Raw genomic sequence first — 26558 nt, 5'->3', positions numbered from 1 at the left:
ACACTGGCGCTACCCCATGTCACAGTGTCCCCTGGAGAAGACATTTTGGCCTAGCCGTTTATGTCCACTGTAGTGGACAATAGTTGTTGTTTTCTGTTTTGTGTGGAATCTCTTCCTTTGTCCACTGCGGTGGACATTTACTCTTGGTTTTTATTCTGGTGCAATTACAATTTTATTTTCATCAAATTATAACTTTAACGTTTAACTCCCTGAAACAACATTGGCGTCTTTATCTTTGAACTCATTTGAGGTACCCTACTAAGGCCTAGAGTCCTCAACAGAGGACGACCTGTCCAATTTGTTTGTCCAGTGTAGGGAATCATTAGTTTTCTGTCTTTATCTTTTTGACTCATTTGAGCTTCTTAGTGTGTCCAACAGAGGACATCCAGAGCTTTCCACTGATGTCTCTTTTGTTTGGACATCCTATTTTTTTTTTTTTGTCCATCGCAGTGGACATTTGTTTTTGGTCTTCATCCTGGCACAACTGCAATTTCATATTTCTTAATACCCAAGTTTTGGCAGAACTTTTGAGACAGAAAGTTTGAGACAAGAGACTCACCTTATTCATTTGTGTCCACTGTAGTGGACATTTGTTTTTGCTCTATTTTTTTGAAGTCACAGGAGCTACCCTGTCAAGTCCTTGTGTCTTCAGTAGAGGACATCTTGGCCTTTGTGGCAATTTGTGGCAGGGATGCACTTCACTTTGTTGTCTTTGAGACAAAATGGACACGAGTGGACGCAAATGCACGGGCTGGATCTCGGGGGGATATGGATAAAGGAGGTGTCGAGTGATGAAGATTAGATTGTCTTTAAGGGAAATGTCCCTTAAAGTGTCCAATTGTATTATTTCTTTTGTAAAGGAATGGTGAAATAAACACGTTTTTATGTATGTTATTTTTCTGTGTGATATTTTGAAAAACACAACAATTCTTACCGAAATATCGCAAGAAAGATGTGATGATCCAACTGTTTGTCTATTTATCTCTTTGTCTGTACATCCGTCTTTTATAGCTGCCCTTGTCTCAATTTTTTTTTTTTAGGATGCTTTTTGTCCCCAGTTTTTTTTTTTTTGCATTTAAATTTTTGTTTGCTGTAATATATACGAACAAAATCAAACTACTCAAGATTTTTTGACCCTCCTCCTTCATTAAAATGGTTTAAGCCTCAAAAGTGTCCAACAGGCTTTTCTGATGTTAAGCAGCTTAAAAGCTGTGCAAACACTTTTTTTTATTTCACGAAAAAAAGGGAGACACAGCTTGCCTTCAGCATGAGAATAGCCAGTCACCCCCCCCCCCCCGACACCCCCCCCCCCACCCAAACAACACAAGTCATCCAGAAAATCTACTCATAGTTTTAATTGAATAAAAATGAAACAGTAATCGTACCAGAATGAAAGCTAAAAATAAATGTCCACTACAGTGGACACGATTGAATAGACCACACAAACTTATGAGACGTCATTGGAAAGGACAGGATGTCCTCAACTGATGACACTTTGACTTTGGATGGTTCCATTGATTCCAAAGGTAGCGACCAAAAACTAATGTCCACTAGAGTGGATACAATTGAAGAGATTGTGTCTCTTGTCTCAGTAAGACAGCAGAAGAAAGTAGATCCCTCACAAACCTATTAGACATCATTGGAAAGGACAGGATGTCCTCCATCAAGCTTACTGAATCTTTGTCGGGTAGGACAACTGATTCAAAAGATAGAAGCCCAAATTGTCCACTACAGTGGACACTAATGAATAAGCCATACAAATCTAAGAGACATCATTGGAAAGGACAAGATGTCCTCTGATTAGCACACTAGGACTTAGTATGGTAGTTTCAGTGTCAAAAGATACAAACCAAAAACTAATGTCCATTCCAGTTGACACAAAAGAATAGAGGCTGTCTCTCTTGTCCCAGCAAGACATCAAAGTCAACTGCATCTCACCCAAACTTATGAGACATCATTAGAAAGGACAGAATGTCCTCTGCTGACTACACTAGGACTCGGTACGGTAGTTCCAATTAGTCAAAGGATAGAGACCAAAAACTCATCTCCACTACAGTGGACACAAATGAACAGCCTGTGTGTCAAACTTTTGAGACATCATTGGAATGTCCATTACGTCCCTTCTAAGGAGCACACTAGAACTTTGTATGATAGTTCCAATGAGTCAAAGGAGAGAGAGCAAAAACTAATGTCCATCACGGTGGACAAAAAATGAATAAGGTGAGTCTCTTGTCTCAAACTTTCTGTCTCGAAAGTTCTGCCAAAAGTTGGGTATTAAGAGTATGGGTATGTCCACGATGTCCACCAATGAGCTTACTGGGACATAATAGGCCAGCTCTAATGAGCTCAAAAACAGAGGCCCCAAAATGTCCCCATTAGCGGACGCCAAAAACGTAAAGTGTCCTTTTCATCACAGCGTGGTCTACAATCATGACTCCGTCCCTTCACAAAGACCTAAATATAAGTTGTTATTCATCTTCGGGAGACGGTCCGGTCTTTCGGGGATGCCGCCCTTTTCATGGACGAGGCGAGAGCCAATGAGAATCAAGGCCGAGTCCAATAAGTCTATCTTTCATCGCCAGGAGACGGCCAAGCCCTTTGTAAGCTCGCGTAATGAGCGTTTAAAATCATGTGGGTGTTAACACTGGGTGGCGGTCTTACGGGGGGGGGGGGGTCTCGTGTTTTCCCGCCCCCCCAGTAATGTTGTTTGTTCGTCCTGTGACCCCGCAGCCCATCGTCCCTGTCACCTGGTCCTTTGTGGCCACCTTGCATCACATATGGAAAGGGGGGGGGGGCTCTTTTTGTCCCTCCCCCGCCCTGAATGGACCATTGTCCCCGCCCAGGCCCCCTACCCGGGGTAGGGGTCCGCTAGACAAAATGTTTAGTGTTTCACTTGGCGTGATGTTTAATCAGTCCCGGCCACAAATTTATGAGTCTTGAGGACACAATGGGTGCGCACGAGGGGGGGGGGGCAAAGACCAGCTTTTGGGGGTTGCCATTGGTGTCTTAAAGTCACCCCGAGGAATTGTCTACGCGTGGTATATATATATATATATATATATATATATATATATATATATGGACCCGCTCGGCCCATTCTGTATTCTCGACAGACGTTTTTTTTTAAGCAGTCGGGTTGAAAACTCAATTTTGGGTTAAAAAAATGTCCAATTCAACTTTCTGGGTTGTTTTGTTTAAACCCCCTCAAAAACGGGTTGTGTTGTCGAAAAAAAAATTGGCCTGTCATGTGCAGATGGGTTACAATGACCCAAATAATTGCTCCGTCCAATTATGGACCCGAAATTGGGTTAGTTTTCACACAACTGTTTTTAGATGCATCATGTACACTCTAAAATCACTGGCTTGAAAAAACTCGATTTTGGGGTTTGAAAAAAATGCCAGATTCAAATTTCGAGGTTGATTGCTTGATTGAAAATGAAGTAACCCAAAGAGTTGGATTAAAATGACCTAAATGATTTTTGACCCAAAATTGGGTTAGCAACACAACTACTAAAAACTCGATTTCCGGTCCAAACAAAATGTCCCACGCAACTTTTTAGTTTGTTTTCCAGAAAACTCTCCAAAAATGCTGTAGAAGAATCCAAAATAATCCATTCAGTTAGGTTAAAATGACCCAAATAATGGGCCAGTCCATTTTAACCCAAAATTGGGTTCGTTTTAACACAACTCTAAAATCATTTACATAAAAAAATTACCCAATTAAAAGTCATAGGAGGTCCCAAGTAATATGTGGGTCAACTTAGCCCAACTTTATGGGTTAAAAAAAAAACTCAGTGGGATCTAAATGGCCCAAATGTTGTTTATTATTTATTTTTAAACAATCCAGAAAGTTCGCCCAAAATGACCCAATTATTGGGTTGATCCTTCTTTTTTATTGCAACCCGTTTCAGACTATTAATATGAGTCATCAAAGGACTGACCCAATATTTGGTTCAATTTGACCCAAACTGACTCGTGATGAAAAAAATAATAACAATAATAAAATACGTCTAAAATAAGAGGCTTCATTTGTGAGGTCAGGGCTGGCTTTATTTCAATGTCCCTATTCGTCCACCAGGTGTCACCTTAAGTCCTTTTTAGAACGCGTATAAGAAAAATCGCCTGCAGAGGCTTCTTGCGCCACCAGAGGGCGCAAGATTACCACAACCCCCCCCCCACACACACACACACACACAGGTATTCTTGACCTACTTTTTAAGCGCCTCTAGTTGAGAAAAAGATGTTTTTAAAAATGTTATTCCATTTTAAGTTTCCTTACGATGTGATGTTCTAACACTTTTGTAGAAAAACGAATCTGTTTTTTAAAATGAAAATGAAACAATTACAAGTTTGAAAAGTGAAAGTTGGATATTCCACCTTAAGATATGGGCAGCATTTTACTTAAAAAAAATGATTTCAATGATTTTTCATAAATATATTTCCATTGAATAAAAATAAGTAACATTTAATGGTAAAAAGATGTTTGATATTTTGAAAAGTTCGAGTTTAAAACTTTTTTTAATTGTAAAACTGATTTTATTTGGTAGAAACATTTTCTCCCAATTAAAATAAAGTAAAATCTAAATTATACCAGAAATCCATGGTAAAAAATAAGTAGCATTTAACGATGAACTTCTGCTGCCGGAAGTTCTAGTTTCAAATAAAAAATAAATAATTTCAACAGTAAAAACGTTGTACAGCCAATAAAACTAAAATCAAATGTCTTTTTTTTTTCAAATAATAAAATGTGTTAAAAAGAGGCTGTACCCTATTGTAGTTTAAAATTACTTCATGGATTAAATATACATCGGAAAAATGAACATCAAAAATATAATTTTGTGTATTTTTCTCTAATAATATTTCATGCCATGCAAGTGCTTTTTTTCTATTTCTAAATGTAAAAAAATATATATATTTTTTTACGAAAGACAGCTACTAACTCTTTACATGTTTGATAAAGTAAAAACAGAGAAAGTTCGATATACAAGATATATTTTGATTTTTTTTTTAATCATCCGTATCGTACGGTTCTTAAATCTTCGCAAGTAGTCGTGCACGCGCAGGCAGCCCACGCGCGCTCTCGCTGTTCCCTGGTCACGTTTGTCAGGAGGCACCACGTGATCGAGAGCTTGCCTTCCACAATGGAAAAGAAACATTAATTATATTGCATTGTTTTGTTTTGTTTTTTTCACAAAGGGAAAATACGTTGTCATGTGAAACATCGAAAACTTTTTTTTTTTACTGAAAAAAAAATCAAACTGTTTAAAATAACACATCTTTATGTGAATAAATAATTATATCAGATATTTTACAGGTTATAAATAAAGTATGAATTATAAATATCTTCAAAAATTGAAAGGTAGAACTCTAAATTTTCGCTACTAAAATTTCTGGAATGAAATGCTGTTTAGCTGGAAATGATAGCTATAAAAATGTGATCACGTGTTTAAAACATTTACATTTTCAATACACACATATTCATATAAGAGTAAATCCACATTTTTACATTTTAAATGATGAAAAAGCACATTTCTGGAATGCAGAGCTAATGAATGATAATACGTATAGAAACATGTCAAATCATTTCTTTAAACATGAATAACAACATTTTATAATACAAAATCTGAAAGAAAATATGCAATGCAAACTATAAAGCGATGAAAACATGAACAGTAACGCATGTTATGATACAACAATTTTAAACCAAGCATAAAAAAATAGAGAAAACAATCCAGGGGCGGTTCTAGGGTTAGTTTCGGAGCGCCGCCATCTTTAGTGGAGGGGTGAGGGGCTTAAGATCCCTCAAATTCTGGGGTGTGCTTCAATTCACTTACAAGTGCTCGAGCACCCTCAAAAACGAACTGGGCATGCCTGTACGATAAAAATGCATATTTTTAATGATTTAAAACTAGAAGAAGATAAAAATACGATGAAAATGTTGAAATGATTATATGAAAAAATGCTTTTTGCGATTGTACCGTGAAAAGTTTTCTTTTCTTCTCGGACCTTCCGTATCGCAAACAAACAGTTAGGGCTTGCGAGTGCGCTACGGGCGGGGGCAATTAAAAACAAAGCGTACATGAGGGGGGCGAGTGAGAGGAGTCCTCTCAAGTCTTGCTGAGAAGAAGAAGGAGAAGGAGAAGGAGAAGCGCGGGAGCCCATGCGGCGTCTCTCTCGCGCCGCTCATCAAGAGGCCCTCAGCCGTCAGCGCGCTTAATAAAGTGCGGCGCTGACGTCACCGCATCCCCGCCCCCTCCCCTCCTCCCCCAGTCGTCTTAAACCGCGTGGAGCCCCCGAGCCAGCCACGGCTCTTTCCCCGCACTCCATCCAATTAAGAAGGACTTGCAACAACTAAAAGAGGGCCAGCTAGGAAAAAAAAAAAAAAAAAAACGCAGAAGAGGAGACCCCCCAGGACAAATAATGTCGATGAGCCCCAAGCATACGACCCCCTTTTCCGTGTCCGACATCCTGAGTCCGCTGGAGGAGAGCTACAAGAAGGCGGCCGCCGCCGCCGCCGCCATGGAAGCCGCCGGAGCGGCGCCCAACAATTTGGGGGGGTACCGCCAGCTCCAGGGCTCCCAGCCGCCCATGCAGCCGCCGCAGCAGCAGCAGCAGCAGCAGCAGCACCCGCACCAGCACCCGCACCACCACCATCACCACCACCACCACCACCACATGGGGGCCAACGGAGGAGGGGGCGGCGGCGGCGGAGGCGGGGGAGCGGGCGGCGGCGGCGGCGGCGGCGGCGGGGCGGCGTCCTACCACATGAGCGCCGCCGGGGTGCCGCAGCTGTCCCACGCCGCCGCCGTCAGCGCCGTGGGCGGCTACTGCAACGGCAACGTGGCCGGCGACCTGGCGCCCTACCAGGACGGCGTCAGGGCGGCCGCCGCCACCGGCTGGTACCCCGCCAACCCCGCCGCGGACCCGCGCTTCTCCACCAGTGAGTCGCTCCTTCCGCCAAAAAAAAACAAACAGTTTTTTTCTAACATGTTTCATATTTTCAAAATAGCGACTTCTTTTTCGTTCGAATGTACCGTATTCAAGCATTTTAAAATATCATAAAAAATACTACTTCAGTCAAAACTGAATCAATATCTTCAAAAACGCTCCACGCATTCACGTTTTGCTTTTTGTAATCATTCACTCAAAAATACACAATTCCATATAAAAAAATCACTCTTATTTTTGTAATATGTTTCTAAATTCATATTTACAAAGTATTTGTATATTTTTCATCCAGATTTGCAGTATCATTCAAGCATTTAAAAATATAATAAAAGAAGATAATGTCAATATCATCACACTATACGACCCTACTATAATTCACCCTTTTATCCTCCAAACTTAGTTTTTAGTCAAAATTTAATAACTTTAAAAAACATTCACATATTCACAATTTGTTTTTTTGAAATCATTTTCATTAAACAAAAAAAAACAAATTTCCATATTTATTATATAAATCACATGTTTTTGTCGTACGTTCCTAAATTAAAATTTTCAAAATAATGTTGTTTTTTTATTAACATTTAAAGTACCTATCAAGTATTTGAAAATACTACAATAAAATAAAAATCAAAGTATACTACACCTTTTCCGAACTTGGCTATATTTTTTTTTAGTCAAAACTTATAAAAACACTATAATTTTCACCTATTCATAATTTGTTATTTTCATCACTTAAAATGACAAAATTCGAAAACGTTGAAAACGTATTTATTATTTATTCACTTCTGGACTCAATTTATACAACACAAAAACTCCCACCATGAATTCACATAGAAATACTGTTTTCAGTCAATTATCTTTTTTTATTCTGTGTAAATGTTACCTGGTGCAATTTCGGTTTTTTTTGGCACCTAAAACAAAATATATATCAAATACAATTTTTACTTTTCTAGGACAAAATACAACAATTTTAAGAAAATCATTTTAAATATCTATTAAAAATTCAACAGTTTCATAATAACACGTTTTTACACTTGTATTGATAAAAGTTGACGACATAATGAGATAAATTTGAAAGGTTTGAGTTTTATATATTATATGCTATACTCTACTATACTATATACTATATACTATATAAATATACTAATTTCGAGTAAAATAATCAAATATACGGTTGTTATTTAACCGTATCATTTGTACAATTTAACAATAGAAAACATTTAATGAATAGATTATTTAACACGAGAAAAAGCCATTTTTATTAAAAATGCACACATTGACGACACAAACAACAAAAATATGTTTTTGTTATTTTTAACGATAGAAAAAATAACTCATTTCACTATTCAACTAGAACGTCGACTATGTGCTTTAAGCAGGCATTTGTATGATTTAATATTAAGATTTATCGGATTTGATTATAATCAGTGTTTTTTCGGAGACACTCGTTATTGAAATCATATAGCCAGGTTTTTAATCAATATTGAAACGAAATATTATAAAGAATCACGAAAGGTACACCATTTTTGTTCATTTAAAATAAAAATATAACATTACAAATTTCAATTATTTGCATCGCTACTTATTATATTATTATTATTGATTATTGATCATCATACATTGAATTAAATATTTGTTATATAATCAAAAAATGTCCCTATTTAAATAAATTTTTCGATGTCAAAACACGTCAATGCATTTACCACTATTCCCTCGAGATACCTGAGTCTTGTCAAGTATTTTATACATAATTAATAATAAAATCAGATGATGTACAGTATTTTATGTCATAATTTCTCTGAAACTAAGGATTTTTTTAAATGTCATTTGAAATGATAAAAATATCATTTTTTGATAGCAATGTGCAAAGAACAAATAGTAAAAAAAAATGCTGAGGCAATTTTTGGCAAACTATCGCAAAGTAGTAGCTTGTGGGATGTTTTTATTTCTTAACTTTTTTTTCTTGTATTTTACCTAAAATGTTAATTCCATTCAACGACACTTTCGTGCAGTTATGTATAAAATGTATTTTTATGTGAATCCAATTCCACCCCACCAAAATCAACGTTCATTATCGCACTTGATGACGTCATCCTCGACTCGAGGTTAACCTCATGCGATTTAAGACACGAGATACGATTGGAAGGGCCACAATAAGATTTATTATGATAGCTGCAAAGATATAGACTAAGAACTTAAAGATGTGCTTTAAAAAAAATGTCTAAAAGATGTCACAGTGCAGAAAATTATTAAAAACAAAAGAAAATATATTAAAGGTCTTGGTTATTTAAAACTTTGCTAAAAAAAATATCTTCTTAAAGTTTTACTTCAATGAAAGTCTTTTGGCTTAAAATACTGAAAAAAAATCTACTTCAACTTGTAATAGAACGAAAATTAAGCTGTATCGCAACTGAATGTCCACTACAATGGACACAAATGGGTCTTTGGAAAATATTACAAATAATAAGGTGTAAATTACTATGAAGGCTGCAGGAAATTATAAAAAAAAAAAGTAAAATCCCTCCAAAGTTGATTATTTTAACTTAAAATTTTGTTAAGAAAAAAATGCAAGTGTATCGCACCTGAATGTCCACTGGTGGACACAAATGGGTCTCAGGAAAATAGTAAATAAATGCAATTACCGTATCATTTTCAATTAAGGTTGCAGGAAATTATATAAAAAAGTAAAATCTATCCAAAATTGACAGAACTTAAAATTTTGTTGAAAAAAATCTAAAGTTAAATTGCATGGCGAACGAACGTCCACTCGAGTGGACACAAATGGGTCTCGGGAAAATATTGGGGGGAAAAAATATCAATCACGGTTTAATTCGCGCAACGCGAAAACAGCCCGTTGCATTTCCACCAAAGCTGAACGATATCGGCCGAGAGTCGATCCAGACTCGGGTCGGGTCTGATTCGGGCGCTCTCTCTGTGTGTCCCTCGGCAGTTTCCCGCTTCATGCACGGCTCGTCTTCGGCCATGAACATGGGCGCCATGGGCGGCCTGGGCTCCCTGGCGGAGGCCCACGCCAAGGGCGTGCACGTGCACGGTTCCCTGAGCGTGCACGCGGCGGCGGCTGCAGCGGCGGCCGCGGCCGCCGCTTCGGCGGTCCCGCGCCGGAAGCGCCGCGTGCTCTTCTCCCAGGCGCAAGTCTACGAACTGGAGCGGCGCTTCAAGCAGCAAAAATACCTGTCGGCCCCCGAACGCGAGCACCTGGCCAGCATGATCCACCTGACCCCCACCCAGGTGAAAATCTGGTTCCAGAACCACCGCTACAAGATGAAGCGGCAAGCCAAGGACAAGGTGTCCCAGCAGCAGCAGCAGCAGCAGATGCACCAGCAGGAGGCCTGCCAGCAGTCGCAGCAGTCCCCCCGCCGGGTGGCGGTTCCGGTTCTGGTCAAGGACGGAAAGCCGTGTCAGGGGAGCGGCCCGCTGCCGCAAGCGCATCAGCACCAGCAGCAGGCCGCCAACGTCATGCTCATGTCCGGCGGGCAGCAGCAGCAGCAGGTGGGCAGCGCCGGCCACTCGCCCGAACTGGTGGGGGCCCCGCTCTCCGGGAGCCCCCCCGCGCTGCACGCCCCTACCGGACTTTCGCACCTCAACTCGCCCGCCGCCGACTACGGCAACGCGCTGCCCTGCTCGGCGCTCTTGTACGGCCGGACTTGGTGACCCCCCCCACCCCCAAAACAAGCGGGCCGCAACGTTTTGATTTTTTTTTTTAAAAACATTTCCCCCTAAAAACTGGATTTTTTTTTTCCCGGACTCGCTTTTTTCTACTTGTGGGATTTATTTATGTAAATTATTCTAACCGACATAGATTTACACTCTTGTCATTTTTGCTTGCCCTCCTCATGTAAAAAAGAAAAAAAAAAAGAAAAAAAATCAGCCCTATTGTTGTACATTTTTTCCGTTTGCTGTCGTTTGGTATTTGTACGTTTATATGTAACTTATAATAGATATTTGACTTAACAAACACAAAACCAGTCCTATTAATAAATTATGCAAACGTGACCCCCCCAGCCCCCCCCCTTTCCCTTATTTGTGCCGACAAAGTGGACGATAACATGAAAATAAATCCAGACAAATAACAACGTAAAATAGCTTCATTAGTCAATCAAAATATTCATGTGTAATCTATAGAAATTTTTTGTTTCTGTCTGAACTCTAAACTTCACACGAGGAAGAATATAATATTAGAGTAATTTTTACCCTCATTTAAATTCAAATAATTGTTTAGACAGCGACCAAATTTAATTCTTTCATTTCTACGAAATTTACTCCGCTTTAAATCCATTTTTAACGTTATATTATCATTCTTTTTTAATTAATAAAAGCAGCTATTGATTAAAGGCGAAATATTTTCGTTTAATTCGTTTTACTAACAAACGATTTCGTTAATTAATTATTTTACTAATCTGTGTGAAAAGAAACTTGCAAAAAACAAATCTCGATGCTTTCAGTTGTTTTTAGTTTGATTCTGGGGTGATTTAAAAACAACCCTACCGCTTTGAAATGCTTCTTTTGTTTGTTTTTTTTTATCTTTTCGAGGGTGTTTTCTCCTCTGGAAGAAAATGATTTACGTCTTGACGGCAAACTAACATTAAAAAAATCGCTTCATCACAGAGGAGCAAACAGCAAATCCATTGTTGGGATTTTGCGTTCGGGCTGGTCCGTTTGCACAGTCAACTCAAACTATTTGTTGTCTTTGTCTCCAAATGTTTTTTTTTTGCTTTGTGTGAGTGTGTGTGAGTCAGCGCACATCAAACAGCAGCTTATCGCGTCCAAACGCCATCTTATCACCCATCAATCAATGCAGACAGCGATCATTAGGAAAAGGCCATAACAAATATCTATTTTTTAAAAATCACTCTCGGTCGGGCTCTCTTTTTAATTTTTCATTTCATGGCGTTTGGAGGGGGAAAAAAAAAAAAAGCTGTACTAATCATTAAGGGGAGTGCGTTCGGGTGGGGGTCAGTCATTCTGCCGCCGCCTAACAATGTGGTTGCTAGGCAACGCGGCTCGCGGCAGGTCGTCTAATTTCAGGGTGGAAATAGCTTTTCAATTCCGCGTTGACACATACAATCGCTCCCAAATGATGTCAAACGTGCGCGCCTCGTATCATATGATATGATGTAAAGAAGTACACCCGGGTTACGCTTTCAATTTTTCCACATTGACTCTCTTTATACGGCACCTTAACTTTGAGAATCTTGCCCTATTTTAATCCCCCATCAGATAATGCAGCAGGTTTTTTTTCCCCTCCGCTAAAAGGTGTCAAATTTGAGAGCCATTAGATTATGATAGGCAAATGAATGAAGGCCTCCATTACGTTCAATAATAGTCTTAAAATCAGAGGCCGGTATAAGAAATATTTAGGGATGGAGGCGGAAAAAGGCTTGCGATGTTTTTGAAAGCGAAAACAAAAAAATAAAACACAGGTGATGCAAATATTTTGCTACGGTGGGACACTTAAAATCATGCGGCGGCCCGGATTTGGCCCTCGCTCCTCGAGTTTGACACCAGGTCGCTAATGTAACGCGAGATCAGCATTAAGATTTGTACTTTTTCCCACATTTATATTGTCAATGTGTATTTATTACGCCCGCACTCTTTACTGGCGTCGCAGTGTAAAATACACACAAAAAAACCGCATGCAAAAACAAACCAAAAAAAAAGGCAATCGTTACAGCAAATTAAACCTGATCAAACAAAACAACAAAGAACTGGCAAATTAAAAACACAGAATAAAAAAAAAAACAAATATAAATACAACAGGAAGTCGAAAACAAAAAGAACTTCAAAACGACAAAACTGTAAATGAAAGAACGAAACAAAATGACTGAATACAACAGGAAGTAAAAAAATTACACATCGCAACAAATAACCATTTGCGATTAAAGAAAACGCAATAAAACAAAAACAACATCAAAACATTGCAGCAAATCAAAATTCACAGAAGCACCTAATGGGAAAAAAAAAACAACAAAAAGCACAATTACACTACAAAAAAAACTAGTTAAGGGCAAATTGAATACCACCAAAAAAAAAAAAAAAAATTACAAAACACCAAAGCATCTAATAAAAACAAACAACAATAAAACAACACGAACAAAAACACATAGCAAAACAAATATTGAAGATTAGACAACTGACCCAATATTTGGGTTGTTGAGTCAATGAACCCAATATTCTGGGTTATTTCAGTCAAAACAACCCCATTTTTTAGATTGGCTTGCGCAAAAAAATGAAAAAAAAATGGAATTGTTTTTAGAATGGGGCATTGAGTAAATGGGCCACTATACTCCAAAATAACCCAATTATGGGTCAACAAAGGACTGACCCAATTCTTGGGTTGATTTAAACTTTTTTTTTTTTCACAAAATTACACTCAAAAATGGGATCATTTTGTCACTACGCTCAAATAGCAGGTTTAAAAAAATGAAGCGCAAAAGTTAACTGACCCAATACTTGGGTTGTTGGACACAATATTCTGGGGTATTTTGTCCAAAACAACCCAATTTTTCAGATTGACTCGTCGAACAAGCAAACAAACAAAAAAAATTTTTGGGGTTCGTTGGGGTGAGCAACTACACTCCAAAATAACCCAATTATGGGTCAAAAAATTGGGCAAACTTGACCCAACCTTTTGTTGTTTTTTGCAAAACAATGTCAATAATGGAGTAAATATTTCGGGGTCCTGTCTATGTGCTCCAAGGCAAACAAATCGCCATTTTGAAATGACAAGGTTTTTCCCTCTCCGTCATGGGTTAGCATTGAAATATCGTCTTTTTGTTCAACGCCGGCAAAATATGCAAATCTGCCGAGTGAAGGAGGACCTTGAGAGCAGGTCATCAAGGTTCGGCGCCGGGAAAAGTCAAAGCATCTCCGAGGGTCTTTGGGCTCTTTTGTTGTTGGCGTCTTCGGCTTTAATCGAGCGGCTCAAAGAAATTCTCCACGTCGTGTTGACTCGTTTGTTTAGAGCGGGGCTCGGAAATATTTTTCTCATCCAATTCCTCCTAAACTGAGCAAAAAAAAAAAAAAGCGGTGCCGTTTCATCCGTATCTGATTTATTCAGCTTTGGAACTTCGCTTGTAGTGCTATATCTAAGCAGCATTTTTTTTTTTTTCTGGCTCATCAGCGGTAAAATTGCGTCACTAATGATAACGGGCAGCTGCGTAAAATTCAATCAAATAAAGGTCATAATAATAAGTTGCTTGGATGTTCCAATTAATTTGCTCTTAATTAGAAAAGAAAACTGTACTGTTCCTGTCACGGTACTAAAAAGAATTCCAATCTGGAAAATGTGAAACTAAGTAGGATGGAGTTTAAGGGAACCATTTATTTTTCATATATTTGTATGATGAGAATCGCTATCCTATTCATATTCAAAAGACTGTTGGGTTAAAAACGACGAGTCATGTTTCAAAAAAGGACTGACCCAATATCTGAGTTGAGCTCGCTGACTTTTTTTTTTTTTGTTGCTAAAATCAACACTCAGAAATGGGTCTTTTGTCTTGGCACTCAAAAAGCAGGTTAGGTGGCAAAAAAAATATGACTGACCCAATATTTGGGCTGTTGGGTCAGTAAACCCAATATTCTGTTCCATATTTGAGGTTGGCTTGTACAAAAACACATTTTTGAGTGTACTGTGTAGAAAATGAGCCACTGCATTCTAAAATAATGCAATGTTGGGCTAAAAAAGGACTGACCCAATGTTTGGGCAAATGACCCAACCTAATGGGTTGTTTTGACCAAAATAATGGTTCTCTTTAAATTGTTGGGTTTATAGTATAGAGTGTTATTGGGTCACTTGTCTCTAAAATCAGTTAGTTCAGCGATGACCCTGTAATATGTCAAAACAGGACCGACCCCATATTTGGGTCAATTTGACCCAACGTTTTGGGTCCTTGGGTTATTATTTTTTGGTAGAAAACCACCTAAAAATGTTTTGTCAATCCTCACTGTTTTACTGGGTTTTATTGGTGCAGCTGGATCAATAAAGCGCGTTGCTCATTAACTTTCAAAATGTCCCCCGAATCCCGATAAAAATGGAAAGCGTGTCCTCCAAAACACCCGCAAGAGCTGGCGTGGCGTCGCTCACGTGAGAAAATTGTCGCAAGGATGTTTGCTCATGCAAATTGTTGCGAGCTGCTCATGGTGCTCGAAGCCAATCAAGTGCCGCTTTTTTATTCGCCACTAAGCCAACGCCAGTGTTTGCATTGTTGTCGCGCCATTGTGTGCGCGCGAGCGTGTGTGCGTTGCACCTGTTGCGCATCTGTCCTCGTAGGCCTGCGTTGAGACGAGCTTCCGTGTGGCAGGCGTCTTTTGGTTTGTTTATGTTTCGCGAAGCAGACGCTTGTAGAAATCGTTTTCATTTTGATATTTCGCAGTTCACCTCACGGGAAATCCTTTATTAGCTTCCCAGAAGATGCTACATGCTATGCTAACACGCGGTATGTATCGATACAGGGCTGTCGCCGTTGAAGATTTTTTTTGAGCCGATTATTGTATCGATTAATCGAATAAGCTGGTTCATTTTACATTGGATAAAAGTGTATTACAAAATAGTACTTTTCATTAACTGATTATTGATAATTATTGGTATTATTGAGTGTAAAAATAACAAATCAGTACCACACAAAACTAACACACACACACACACACACACATATATATATATATATATATATATATATATATATATATATATATATAAAATTTTGATAAAACACAAATGGTAAACAATTAAGTTTCCCAGAAATCAGAGATTTTGAAATAATTTTCAATCAATGTGATTATTGATTCGTTGTCGATTTACGCTCAGATGTGGTTAGGTAATCAAGTGTGTTTGTCCTATGTCGTAACATGAGCGATTTTGATGCAGAATCATCACACTTAGTCAATCTTACTAGCATAACAGTCTTCACCGATTAATTGGCAAATATTAACTAAATATTAGCAAAATTTTGCATTTTTTTTCTTATGTGAAAATATGTTAGAATATAGCGTTGAGACAATGATGTTCAAAAATACCCATGCTCCAAAAAATGGACACAAAATAGACATTTATATATATATATATATATATATATATATATATATATATATATATATATATATATATATATATATATATATATATATATATTTGGAGTAATTCTACTCCAAGTTAAATAACTCACACCTTTGACTGCCCTAGCATGTCCGCGCTAGTCATTAGCTTAGCATATGTAACATGCCATTTCCCTTTAGTAGCTTCAAATGGTTTGACATAGAAAATCATCGTTTGAGAAATATCCGCGGTTCAAACTAATAAGGGAGGCACCGGGTCTGGAACCGAATCCCAACGCAGGCGAGTGTTTGACTGGATTGTGTTGGCTCATTGGTTTCATTGTCAAAGCGAGGCGCGCAGATTGCCGCCCTCTCATCCCCACGCACAAGTGCGTCCTCCAAATTCGGCACATTTGCATCCCATCAGCCTACAAGCTCATTGGGCTCAATGCCGCCCGCTTTTCTTTGGGCTTTCCTTTGGACCGAGGCGGGCCCCGCAAAAAGGAGCTTGGACGCTGGCGGCAAGGACGGAACCTAGGGGGATTTAAGGATTAACAAAGGGTGAAGGAAGGATGAAGATGTATGAAATGAATTTCGGAATAGGAGAGGAAGACGAAAGGAGATTCCAAGATGAAGGATCGAACGAAGGAAGGTTTTCTTATTGGCAGAAAATATAACAAAGGAATAATAAAATGATATAGGAATGTAAGGAATGGACTGAAGGATCAAGGGGAGAAGGAACCCAAGGAGGTTGAAAATAGAAGGAAGGAAGAAAATAAATGAGATAGTAAGGAGCAAACGGGAGCAACAGAAAGACGTAAGGAAGGACGTAATGAAGGAACAAAGGAAAGAAAGGAAGGAAGAAAAAAGGAAGGGAGGAATAAGGATGTAAGGAAGGAAGTTAGAAAAGAGGGAGATGACCAAGGGAGTTGTGAAGGAAGGAAGGAAGGAAGCAAGGAAGGAAGGGAGGGAGGGAGTAAAAAAAGAAGGAAGGGAGGGAGGAAGGAAGGAAGGGAGGAAAGAAGGAAGGAAGGAAGGGAGGGAGGAAGGAAGGAAGGAGTGAGGGAAGGAAAGAAAGAAGGAGAGAGGGAGGGAGGAAGGAAGGAAGGAAGGAGGGAAAGAAGGAAAGAAAAAAGGAGGGAAGGAAGGAAGGAAGGAAGGAAGGAAGGAAGGAAGGAAGGAAGGAAGGAAGGGAGGGAGGGAGGGAGGGAGGGAGGAAGGAAGGAAGGAGTGAGGGAGGAAGGAAGGAAGGAGGGAAGGAAAGAAAAAAGGAGGGAGGAAGGAAGGAAGGATAGCAGGCAGGAAGGAACGAAGAGTTAAAGAAAGTGAGAAAGCAAGGAGATGCCCAAGGTTATATTGAAGGAAGGAAGGCGTATGCTGCCTCCACTTGGACTTGAAACCTTCATTGTAAATCTCAGCCCTTGATGAAAAGCGTCATTTGACGCAGTGACTCCAACCTCTAACGATTTTGATGTCACATTTTGAAGAAAAGTATTTGGAATGCTGCCGTTTTCCCAAACAGATGCCACAAGTTGAACGGGAGCCCTACCCTACCCCACACCACCCCGCCCCCCCCTCCCTCCGGCTATGTGTACAGTAGCAGTCGGGGGTCCATTGGGGCCCAACGAGGCATAACTAACCGGGTTAAGGCCACACTTTCTCTGTCAGCGTCCCACTGAGATAACTGGGGCTTGAAAACCGACTCGCAAAGCCAATTGCATCAGCAGAAAGGAAAAAAAAATGGAGCATGCGTGCTAGGGGCGAACCAAAAAATTTTTGGACATCTACACATACCACACAGCAGAAAATGGTAAAAAAAAAAAAGATATATGTCATATTTCCATTACGACGTAGGCAGGGGCATAGCGACCTCTGGAAATTTCAAGAAAACTTCTCAACAGCCGATATTGTACATACATAGGATATCGTCTGTATAGTCGCCCAAACCCAAATGCACAAATAGATGTCTGTCGGGGTGTTAAAATCATTTAAAAATGAGCTCAACCTGCATCTTTTATAGTGCTTGAAAAAACAGGTGGGCTCATTGGAAATGAATGGGAAATTTTGGGGTGGAAAAAGTCCAATTTCAGGAAAACCGTGAACAATTGGATAGAAAAAAATACTAGCACCTGTGGCGTGAATTTTTAAAATATATTCAGATGGAAATGATTGGAATCAAATGAATTATGTCAATGGAGATGCATGTCAAAAAAAGTGGAATACAAAAAAATGTGGTGATAAATGCTTTTAAACGGACATCATTAGGTAACTGCGCCAAAGGACGTCTTTTTTGGTTTAAAGACTTTTCCCTTCGAAAGCACTTGAAAAAAGTTTCAGTTCTGAGCGAAAGGTTTATCCCGCCGCCTCCCTCTCGGTCCACTTCCGTTCATTGAACCCGTAAATTGACCGCATTAAGAAAAGCGCGTCTCCTACCGAGCAATTGAAAAATACACGGTGACAATCGAGCCTAAAACGAGACGGCGGGGGCGTCGCGCGGCAGAATTGCATGTTAGCTAATTGTTAATTGAGGCGGCTGCCAGAGGCTAATTGCGCCGGCGCAGCCATTTGCATGATGGACCAGCCACCTGCCTGCAGCCTCTGCCAGGGCAAACTATATAATTAGTCAACCTTTTTTTTTTTTTGACTGTCGCCCCTTTTGTGTCACATGAATTCCTCCTAATGACATATTTCATTAAGAAAGAGGAGGGGGGAGGATTTGGGAGGGGGGGGGGTGCAAATATCACCACCTCCCACCACCCTCGGCTAATCCCCTGCAAGCTGTAGAGGAAAATATGTTAAGTCTCAACAGGTCCTAATGTGCGGGGACCCTATTTACCTCGAACCTCGGGGGGTGGTCCTGGCTGGGGGTTAAATGGACGTTTGTGCCTTTTCTCCGCTGGGATCATGACGGCCGCCGAGCCAGACTCCATTAAGCTGTCACATTTTCGGGGATCTTGATTGCGTATTGTGTTGTAACATTCGAGGCTCTTTCTTCTGCTCTAACCTATCATTCACTGGCGGGGGTGCAAACCTGCGGGCCGGGGGCCGTTTTGGGGGCCCGCCTGGGTCTCGTGTCACTCACTTGGAGGAAATGAGGATCGTTCGCTCGCCGTTTTTCTACGGCACGTGGACCGCTGTGAAAAATGACTTTTATTGGTAGCTGTTTTGATTATTTTGATGGTATGAATTATGAAAGGTGTTATGAAACACCTCTGCGGAAAAATATGATCTAGTGACGCAGGAAAACTCATAACTCATAATCCCCCATAACGCCATGATGTATGCGTGCCTACAAGTCGATAGCTGTGGCCTTGTAGGAAAAAACAATATGCAATTTTTAGCATGAAGCTAACAAGAACAAGCCTTGAAACTATGTTCGAATGTATTTGCAAGTACGTTTGAACGAGCTTGCGAATATGTTTACAGGTCATTTTATGCTTAAATGTACCTGACAAAAAACGTAGCATTTTTCCCATGATACCATGGGGTATTTGACTTGCACATGGGAACGTCATAAAAATGACTTATTTTCTTGTTTTAATGATTTTTGCCTAAATTTTACCGTTACCTTAGACAATAGTTATATGAACATTGTTTACTTTTATGGTTTTATTATCTCAGTTGGCCATTTTTACCCATAATGCCATGGAGTATTGACTTGCACATTGAAAAGGAATTATTTAAGCATTTTACCGAAATTACTGTACACCTTTATGTTATAAAATAAGTACATAAGCATTGTTTACTATTAACTTTTGTGATTTTATTATGTCATTTGGCCATTCTTACCCATAATGCCATGGGCTTCTGGGGTAGTACTTGCACATACGAACGTATTAAAAACTTTCTTTTTTAAAGCATTTAACCTACATTACTGTATACCATTATGTTATAAAATAAGTACAAAATAAAATAAGTACAAAACATTGCTAATTATTAACCTTAATGGTTTCATAATGTCAGTTGGCAGTTTTTACCCATAATGCAACGAACGGGGTACGCGCATGCACAAGTTGGTTCCGATGTGTCCTGTAAAAAAAAAAGTACCTTGAAAGTGCATTTGCGAGTACATTCGAACATACTCGCGAGTACGTTTGAACGTGTTTTTCCAGTCAAAAATTTCAATTTTCAGATGCTGTTTTTTTCCCCCGTCAACCCGCAAGATTTGAAGACGCTTTTTAGCAAGCTCAGTCATTCGTAAGCCCGTCGGTAAAATCTTGTTCCCGACATTTTAACGGACCACATGCCGCGTTTTGGGGTTCTGCTTTCCTAACCCCTTCCACTGATCCCCCCCCCCCCGGCAGCCCGTTGCCGCCCCCCCCTCTAAGGCCCACCCACACACTCTCATTATTCCCGCTGGCCTCCGACACGACACGGGAACAAAGTAGACATTAAGCGACATTAAAGCCGGGGATGGAAGTAATCAGGAAGCCGTTATCTCTTAATGAAGCCAAACACATGCGCGGCGATACACACAGGCGCTAATCAATAGAGGCGCCCCTGGACAAAAGGGGAGGCGGGTTGGACTCGGCCCGGGTCGCTCCGGGCTCCTCCTCCCCTCCCGCAAATCAATTAGAACGCTTGTTTGCTTTGACAGTCTATTTCCATGTGTTACGTGTTCATTAAAAGTCATTTGTCGAGACAACGCCGAGAAGGCCTGTCCCGTTGAGGGGAGCTTACCGGATTATGGGGGAGCTGTAGGCCGCCCCCGAAAAGTTGCTTTCTCCAAAGTATGTTTTAAAAGCGAATAGGACACTTGGAGACGTACGCTTTTGCAAAAGTGCGTAGGGTTTGATCACGTTTAGCTGTTTCAGATTGCCCCCGCGTACCCTAAAACTTGACTAAGGAATATGGGTCACTCGAATTGTTCAGGGGCATCAGTTATTTCCATACGTATGTATGGTACATTTATTAACACCCACATACGCTTGGAAAACGGTACGGCGTGGCTTTGTAGCCTGCGAAGTGCCGATTATTCTTTAAGACATCGCCATAAATTGTTCTCTACCGCCACCTACTGTCTTGAGGTGAAACACAAGTCAACAAAGAATTTTCCGTTTGCTGAGATAGTTTGACCGCCGCTCAACAGAATGTTGCCAAAATCGCAAGAAAATCAATGTCGTAAGATCTATTAATACGCATCTCAAAAATTGTGATTATAATGGTTTTATATGGTCCAAAATTTGGACAATGATTATTTTTGTACACGAAATCTCGGACGTCCAGCTGCTATCACATAGGAATGTCCGAATCATTGCATTTTGAAATTTTTATTGTTTTAATCGTTTGCAGGAAATTCCAGTTCCCCAGTGTGTTATTGATTCATTTATGATGTCATAAAAAAATCTGAGGAATTTCCATAATTTGTAACATAATGCCACAAGGGTTTAAAAAATAACAATTTGAAGTTGTTTCAAGTTATATAAATAGGTATAACAATTAATTATTGGTACTTTAACCAGAAGCCTTGATGAATATGTTTTTTATTTTTTTTTAATAACTATTTTACATTGTAGTTGCTTGCGTGCCCATGCTGGTGACCCTTCCCTCTTTCTATTTCTCTGCATGTGAGGAAAAAGTTTCAAAATTCATTGCATGGAAAAAGGAGGTAAAAATTGTGCCGTTTTGAAGCTGTTTTAGCACCACCACGATGTGCAAGTTTTTTTTTTTTTTTTTTTTTTTTAGCGGCAGCGCAGTTGCCAAAGGTCCCCTTGTTGGTTGCTATAGCATTCTCAAGTACCACTCGGCTAAATCCCAACCCCCACGCCGACCTGCTCTGCACACTTGTAATAAATTATCCTCAAGTGAAGCGAAAGAATAAAATATATTGGCAAAAAAAAAAAAAAACCCAAAGAGCTGGATGGGCGCACTTTAGTGAATCCCACCCAGGAAAAAGTATTTTACTTATTGATATTTTCTTAGCGGGGCGCGACCCCTTTGATAGTCTCGCCGTATCTTTTCATTTGAAGCGATTCCATTGTGACGTCTGCTCGTATTACGCAATGTTTGATGCAATCTTTAGGATTCGCCTCATGCCGAGCGTGAAGTGCAAACACATGCGAGGAGGAGGAGGCGGCGAGCGCAGCGATTTGTTGATTAATTAAACATGGCTCCTCCAAAAGATAACCCCCCCCCCCCCCCCCCCCCCTCCCCGCCCATCCATCCTCCCCCCTCACAATGCGCCGGCGGCAAGTTTGCGGCAGTGTGAATCGCACTCCTCATCGCTGTCATCTTTGGCAAATTGAATGCAGATTGAAAATATATTTTCGGCTCTTGACTGGGCCTATTCACAGCCTGTTGAATCGACGGCGCGTCGATGAAAGACTCCCCCCGTTTGGGAGCGCCGAGTGATTGCGCGCGTGCACTTTGAGGGACGCTTTTATAAATAGTTAAGCGCGGATTGAAGCCTCAACTTTCAAAATCCTTTCGTGCAAGGCTTTCTCCCGCCACTAGGGGCGAGGAAACACTTTAGCCTTGCTGGGAAAGTACGCTCAAAATTTGGGGTGGATTTGAGGGCGAAATTCCACTGAAAAAATGAAGTAAAATAAGTACCGTATTTTCCGCACTATAAGGCGCACCCAGAAGCCTTAATTTTTTGAAAAAGCTGATGCCTTGTAATCGGGTGCGCCCATATATGGATCAAAATTGAGATTGGTAGATGGGGAATGAAGTGATAAAGTAAGCTTTCTTTTGTGTGTTTACAATTGAACAAGGTTGCGCATATTGAGTTATTATGCTATTGAGAGTTTAGAGTTATTATTTGGCTTATTATTGTTATTAAAGTATTACTATATTGTGATTGAAAACGTTTTCAAATATGTCATTGATTGAGGGTGCGCCTTATATGTGGAAAATTTTTCAAATATGTCATTCATTATTCCGGTGCGCCTTATAGTGTGGAAAATACGGTAAGCATAGTTTTATTATGCAGTCACAATGGAGGCGAGGTGAGAGGCGCGTGCAGCTCCCAATTCACCATATCAATTTCGGCTAACAGAATGCTAGCGTAGTAGCATGAGAGTTTTCTCTCAATAAAAAAGTCAATCCTAATGCTATCTTTTCGATAATATCTTTTACAGTGATATCAAGTTCTGCAAAGACAAAGCTAGCATAGTAGCTATGATACTGAAAAATGCTTGATTTTTTTTCTCAACAAGAAACTCGACCCAAATGCTTTCTTTTCAATATGTTTTACATGGCATTCAGATTAACTCATTCAATGCCAGGGACATATTTTTAGGTTTTTTTTTTTTTTTTTTAAGAGTCCAGACATTCAATCGCGGATAATTAAGTATTAAATCAAAACTTAAATCAGTTAAACTCATTCAATGCCAGTGACGTATTTTCACGTTTTTTTAAGAGTCCAGACATTCAATCGCAGATAATTAAGTATTAAATCAAAACTTAAATCAGTTAAACTCATTCAATGCCAGAGACGTATTTTCACGTTATTTTTAAGGGTCCAGGCATTCAATCCCAGATACTTAAGTATTAAATCAATACTTAAGTCAAATTAACTTATTCAATGCCAGGGACGTACTTTCACGTTTCACGGGGTGGGGGGGTCCAGATATTCAGATAAGTATTGATTTAGTATTTAAGTATCCAGGATTGAATGCCTGAACTCTTAAAAAAAACAAAACTTGAAAATACGTCCCTGGCATTTATGAGTTCATCTGAATGCTGTTTTTAGACTGTTTTTATGCTGGAAATTAACATCCTTAATATACTTACTGTAAATATCAATTTAAGACTGAAGAATATGGGATTGAATAGTCCGACTCGACTTATTTTTCTTCCTCATTTCCTCATTATTTTTCTTATTATTATTATCATATTTTTTAAATTTCACAACGGCATTTCTTTGTGTTTTTATGAGTGTCGGATGGAGAAAAAAGCCCCCAAAAAGCTCCAATACGGCCGTAAAATCTCCTCAGTACGAAGCCGAATTTCAAGCGGATCGTCAAACGGAACGGCGGCATTATTCCGTCCCGCGCCGTTTTGCGTACACGCCGCTTTTGTCACATTTAGCCGCAACTTCCTCCTCGATTTTCCGGCAGACATCTTCTCGCCACCTTTTTCGCCTCAATATATATTTTTAAAAAGCGGCTGCACCTGTCACCTGGGGCCCGCCCGCCTGCCTCTATTCAGCCTCATTTACATAACCTCGTTTAGCAGTTCACAAATCAGAGCCATTAGGCGCCGCCGACGGGAGCCGAGGCTTCTAATTTGCCGCCGCCTTTTCACAGTCAGCGGGGAAATTGTTGCGCTCGGGAGGCCCCCGAAAAGAAAGGTGCGGGTCCTGCCTTTGATTGTTGATTGTGATGGTAAATGTACAGATGATTAGGACACGTCCCCCCCGCCCCTCCCCCTCCCTCCTCCCCCCCACAACCACACTATTGATTTCTTGCCAGAAAAACAGCAGGCGACCGATCCCGGGTGGCGCCGGGAGCGGCGAGACACGGATCTGTCGGCCACATTTAGAGCTGTAGTCAGATTTGTTATTTTTTTATTTATTTTTGTATAATTTGTTTGCATTTAAGCTGTAGATTATCAATGACAGGTCAATACAGCAAGTCAAGCTCTAAAATTCTCATGCCAAGCTTTCTTTCTAGTTTTTAGTTTAGTTTCCGAGTCAATTGTCTCATCTAGGTTGACGGGTTTAGTTTCCGAGTCTAACTTTACGAAATATGTTATCCACATTTTTTTTCTGTCCTTGCCAAGGTCCACATTCATTTTGCGTGTATATTTTTATGGTTTGTTTGATTTTATATTTCAGAAAACCCCTCGTTTTAGTTTCTATTGGTTTTAGTTAAAAAAATTCACTGCTAGCTGAGTAAAATAGGACTTTTGACTTGTATAGCTGCAAAATAAGATGTGTTACCCGTTTTTAGTTTACTTTCCGAGTCATTTGTCAGATCTAGATTAATCAGTTTAGTTTACGAGTCTAATTTTATTTTTCAACACATACAATTTTGATCGTTTTTGACATCGGTTGAATTTTTTGGTGCCAGCAGATCGGAATTGGTGTCCGATCAAAAACAACAGGTACCTTAAATTTTTTAAGATACATTTTAGCAAAAGATAAGAAAATTCAGTTGACATTTTTTGGGGACTAACTTCTGGCTGTGTGGGAACATTAAAGGATGTTGGCTCGGCGTGTCAAACCGTGTCAAGTATTACAGTTCCGCTCCGCTTCGGAGGGAGGGCCTAATGGAGACAAATGAAAGCAAGGGACTTGTCTTGGGACCCCTTTTTCCTAAAATGATTAACCCATCGAGAGAGCTTATATGAGGGCGCGTGAGTGGCGTGGGCTTTCTCCTTTTCCGGCAACTGTCATTTTCCCGTTGTTGTCCTCATCAGTCTCTCTAGCCATTATGTGAAAAGACGGCAAAATGAATAGAGGAGCCCGATTTTCCCACAGTCACTCAACGCGCGCGCACACAAAAATCAGCATTGTGGCCGATGCCCCTGCTGCACGCTCTGCTCTGCACTCAACAACAATGTTCTCATTAGAGGAGGACGAGCCGTTATTGTGAGCTATCAAGTGCAATGTGAACTGTTAAGCATGTCGTTTTCCACTGGCTTTTATGATCCCTAACCACGCTGTAATGTTTGCACTTTGATACACTAATGCGGTTCAAAAATGCTCTATATGTAATGCATGTTTCATTTGCATCATTATTTGCTTTAAAATCCCTTTCAAGTTTAATTCACTCAACCTCAAAGACGTTTTGATTTTGCCAAGGGCCAATACATTCATTCTCAGGTAGATTACATTAATTTTCATTTGTTAAAGGGAGTGTGTGTCATTTTTCGCACATGCCCGTGGGAGCGTAACATGCATTGCGGTAAATGCAGCAATACACACTCCTCCTCTGGCTGTCCGAAGCTATAACCGACCTCCGGAGGAGTGCCACCCCCCATGTTATATCGTTTCGATTAGATTTAAAACACATTTATTTGCAAGTTTTTTTTTTTAATGTACAATTATTTAATGTATTCAGTTGAATGAAAAACGATCTAAATCTTACATATTGTCACTTTAAAGTGGTTGAAAATGGGTCGAAAACAGGGTCGTCAAAAATAATTTCCCATGTGGGCCGGACCAATAAAATCATGATATATGTTTATATAACTCTGAAACAAGAACTAGAGTACGAGCACAACATTACAATTAATCATAAAACATTTCAAGTTCTTCATTTACTGAAAAAAAGATCGTTTTTATGCTTTAGAAAATAGAATGAACCCCGTTAGTGGGCTATGAATAAAAAAAAAATTACAAATAAATTAGGACGTGTATTAGTGAATAGAAAGTATAATAATATACTCTGTATACAAGTAATCAACATGTATACAAAATACAATTAACATGCAATATATAAAGAGTATACTGTACTAGAGTACGTGCTGTAGTGGAAAAAATGCCAGGGTGTTCAGGTACAGTCAAATAATAATTTATTTTACAACAGAAATTGTTTCTCGATCACACGAAACGCTCAGTCAGTGACGCACCCCTGACGTCATTTCCTCTATTCCAACCAATCAACGAGCAC

The 26558-nt window shown here is 39.8% G+C and overlaps 1 protein-coding gene across 1 annotated transcript; it reads left to right on the top strand.

Moving 5' to 3' along the window:
• The first annotated feature begins 6347 nt into the window (after positions 1-6347).
• On the top strand, positions 6348-11280 carry nkx2-1 (NK2 homeobox 1). Its single transcript, XM_088433508.1, has 2 exons — positions 6348-6940; positions 9896-11280. The coding sequence occupies exons 1-2, from the start codon at positions 6421-6423 to the stop codon at positions 10615-10617; spliced, it is 1242 nt and encodes a 413-aa protein (XP_088289634.1). The 5' UTR covers positions 6348-6420; the 3' UTR covers positions 10618-11280.
• Positions 11281-26558: the final 15278 nt, after the last annotated feature.

Source organism: Hippichthys cyanospilos, chromosome 14 (assembly GCF_059441005.1).
Source record: "Hippichthys cyanospilos isolate Australia breed blue-spotted pipefish chromosome 14, RoL_Hcya_1.0, whole genome shotgun sequence".
In the NCBI taxonomy this organism is placed as follows: Eukaryota; Metazoa; Chordata; class Actinopteri; order Syngnathiformes; family Syngnathidae; genus Hippichthys; species Hippichthys cyanospilos.
The sequence above is the reverse complement of the archived record's forward strand: the minus strand, read 5'-3'. Positions and strand labels throughout refer to the sequence as shown.

Bases quoted from the DNA above. Each gene is read 5' to 3' on its own strand.
- nkx2-1 (XM_088433508.1), top strand. From the start codon at position 6,421: ATGTCGATGAGCCCCAAGCATACGACCCCCTTTTCCGTGTCCGACATC. The intron at 6,941-9,895 runs GTGAGTCGCTCC...GTCCCTCGGCAG, and splicing joins GGACCCGCGCTTCTCCACCA to TTTCCCGCTTCATGCACGGC.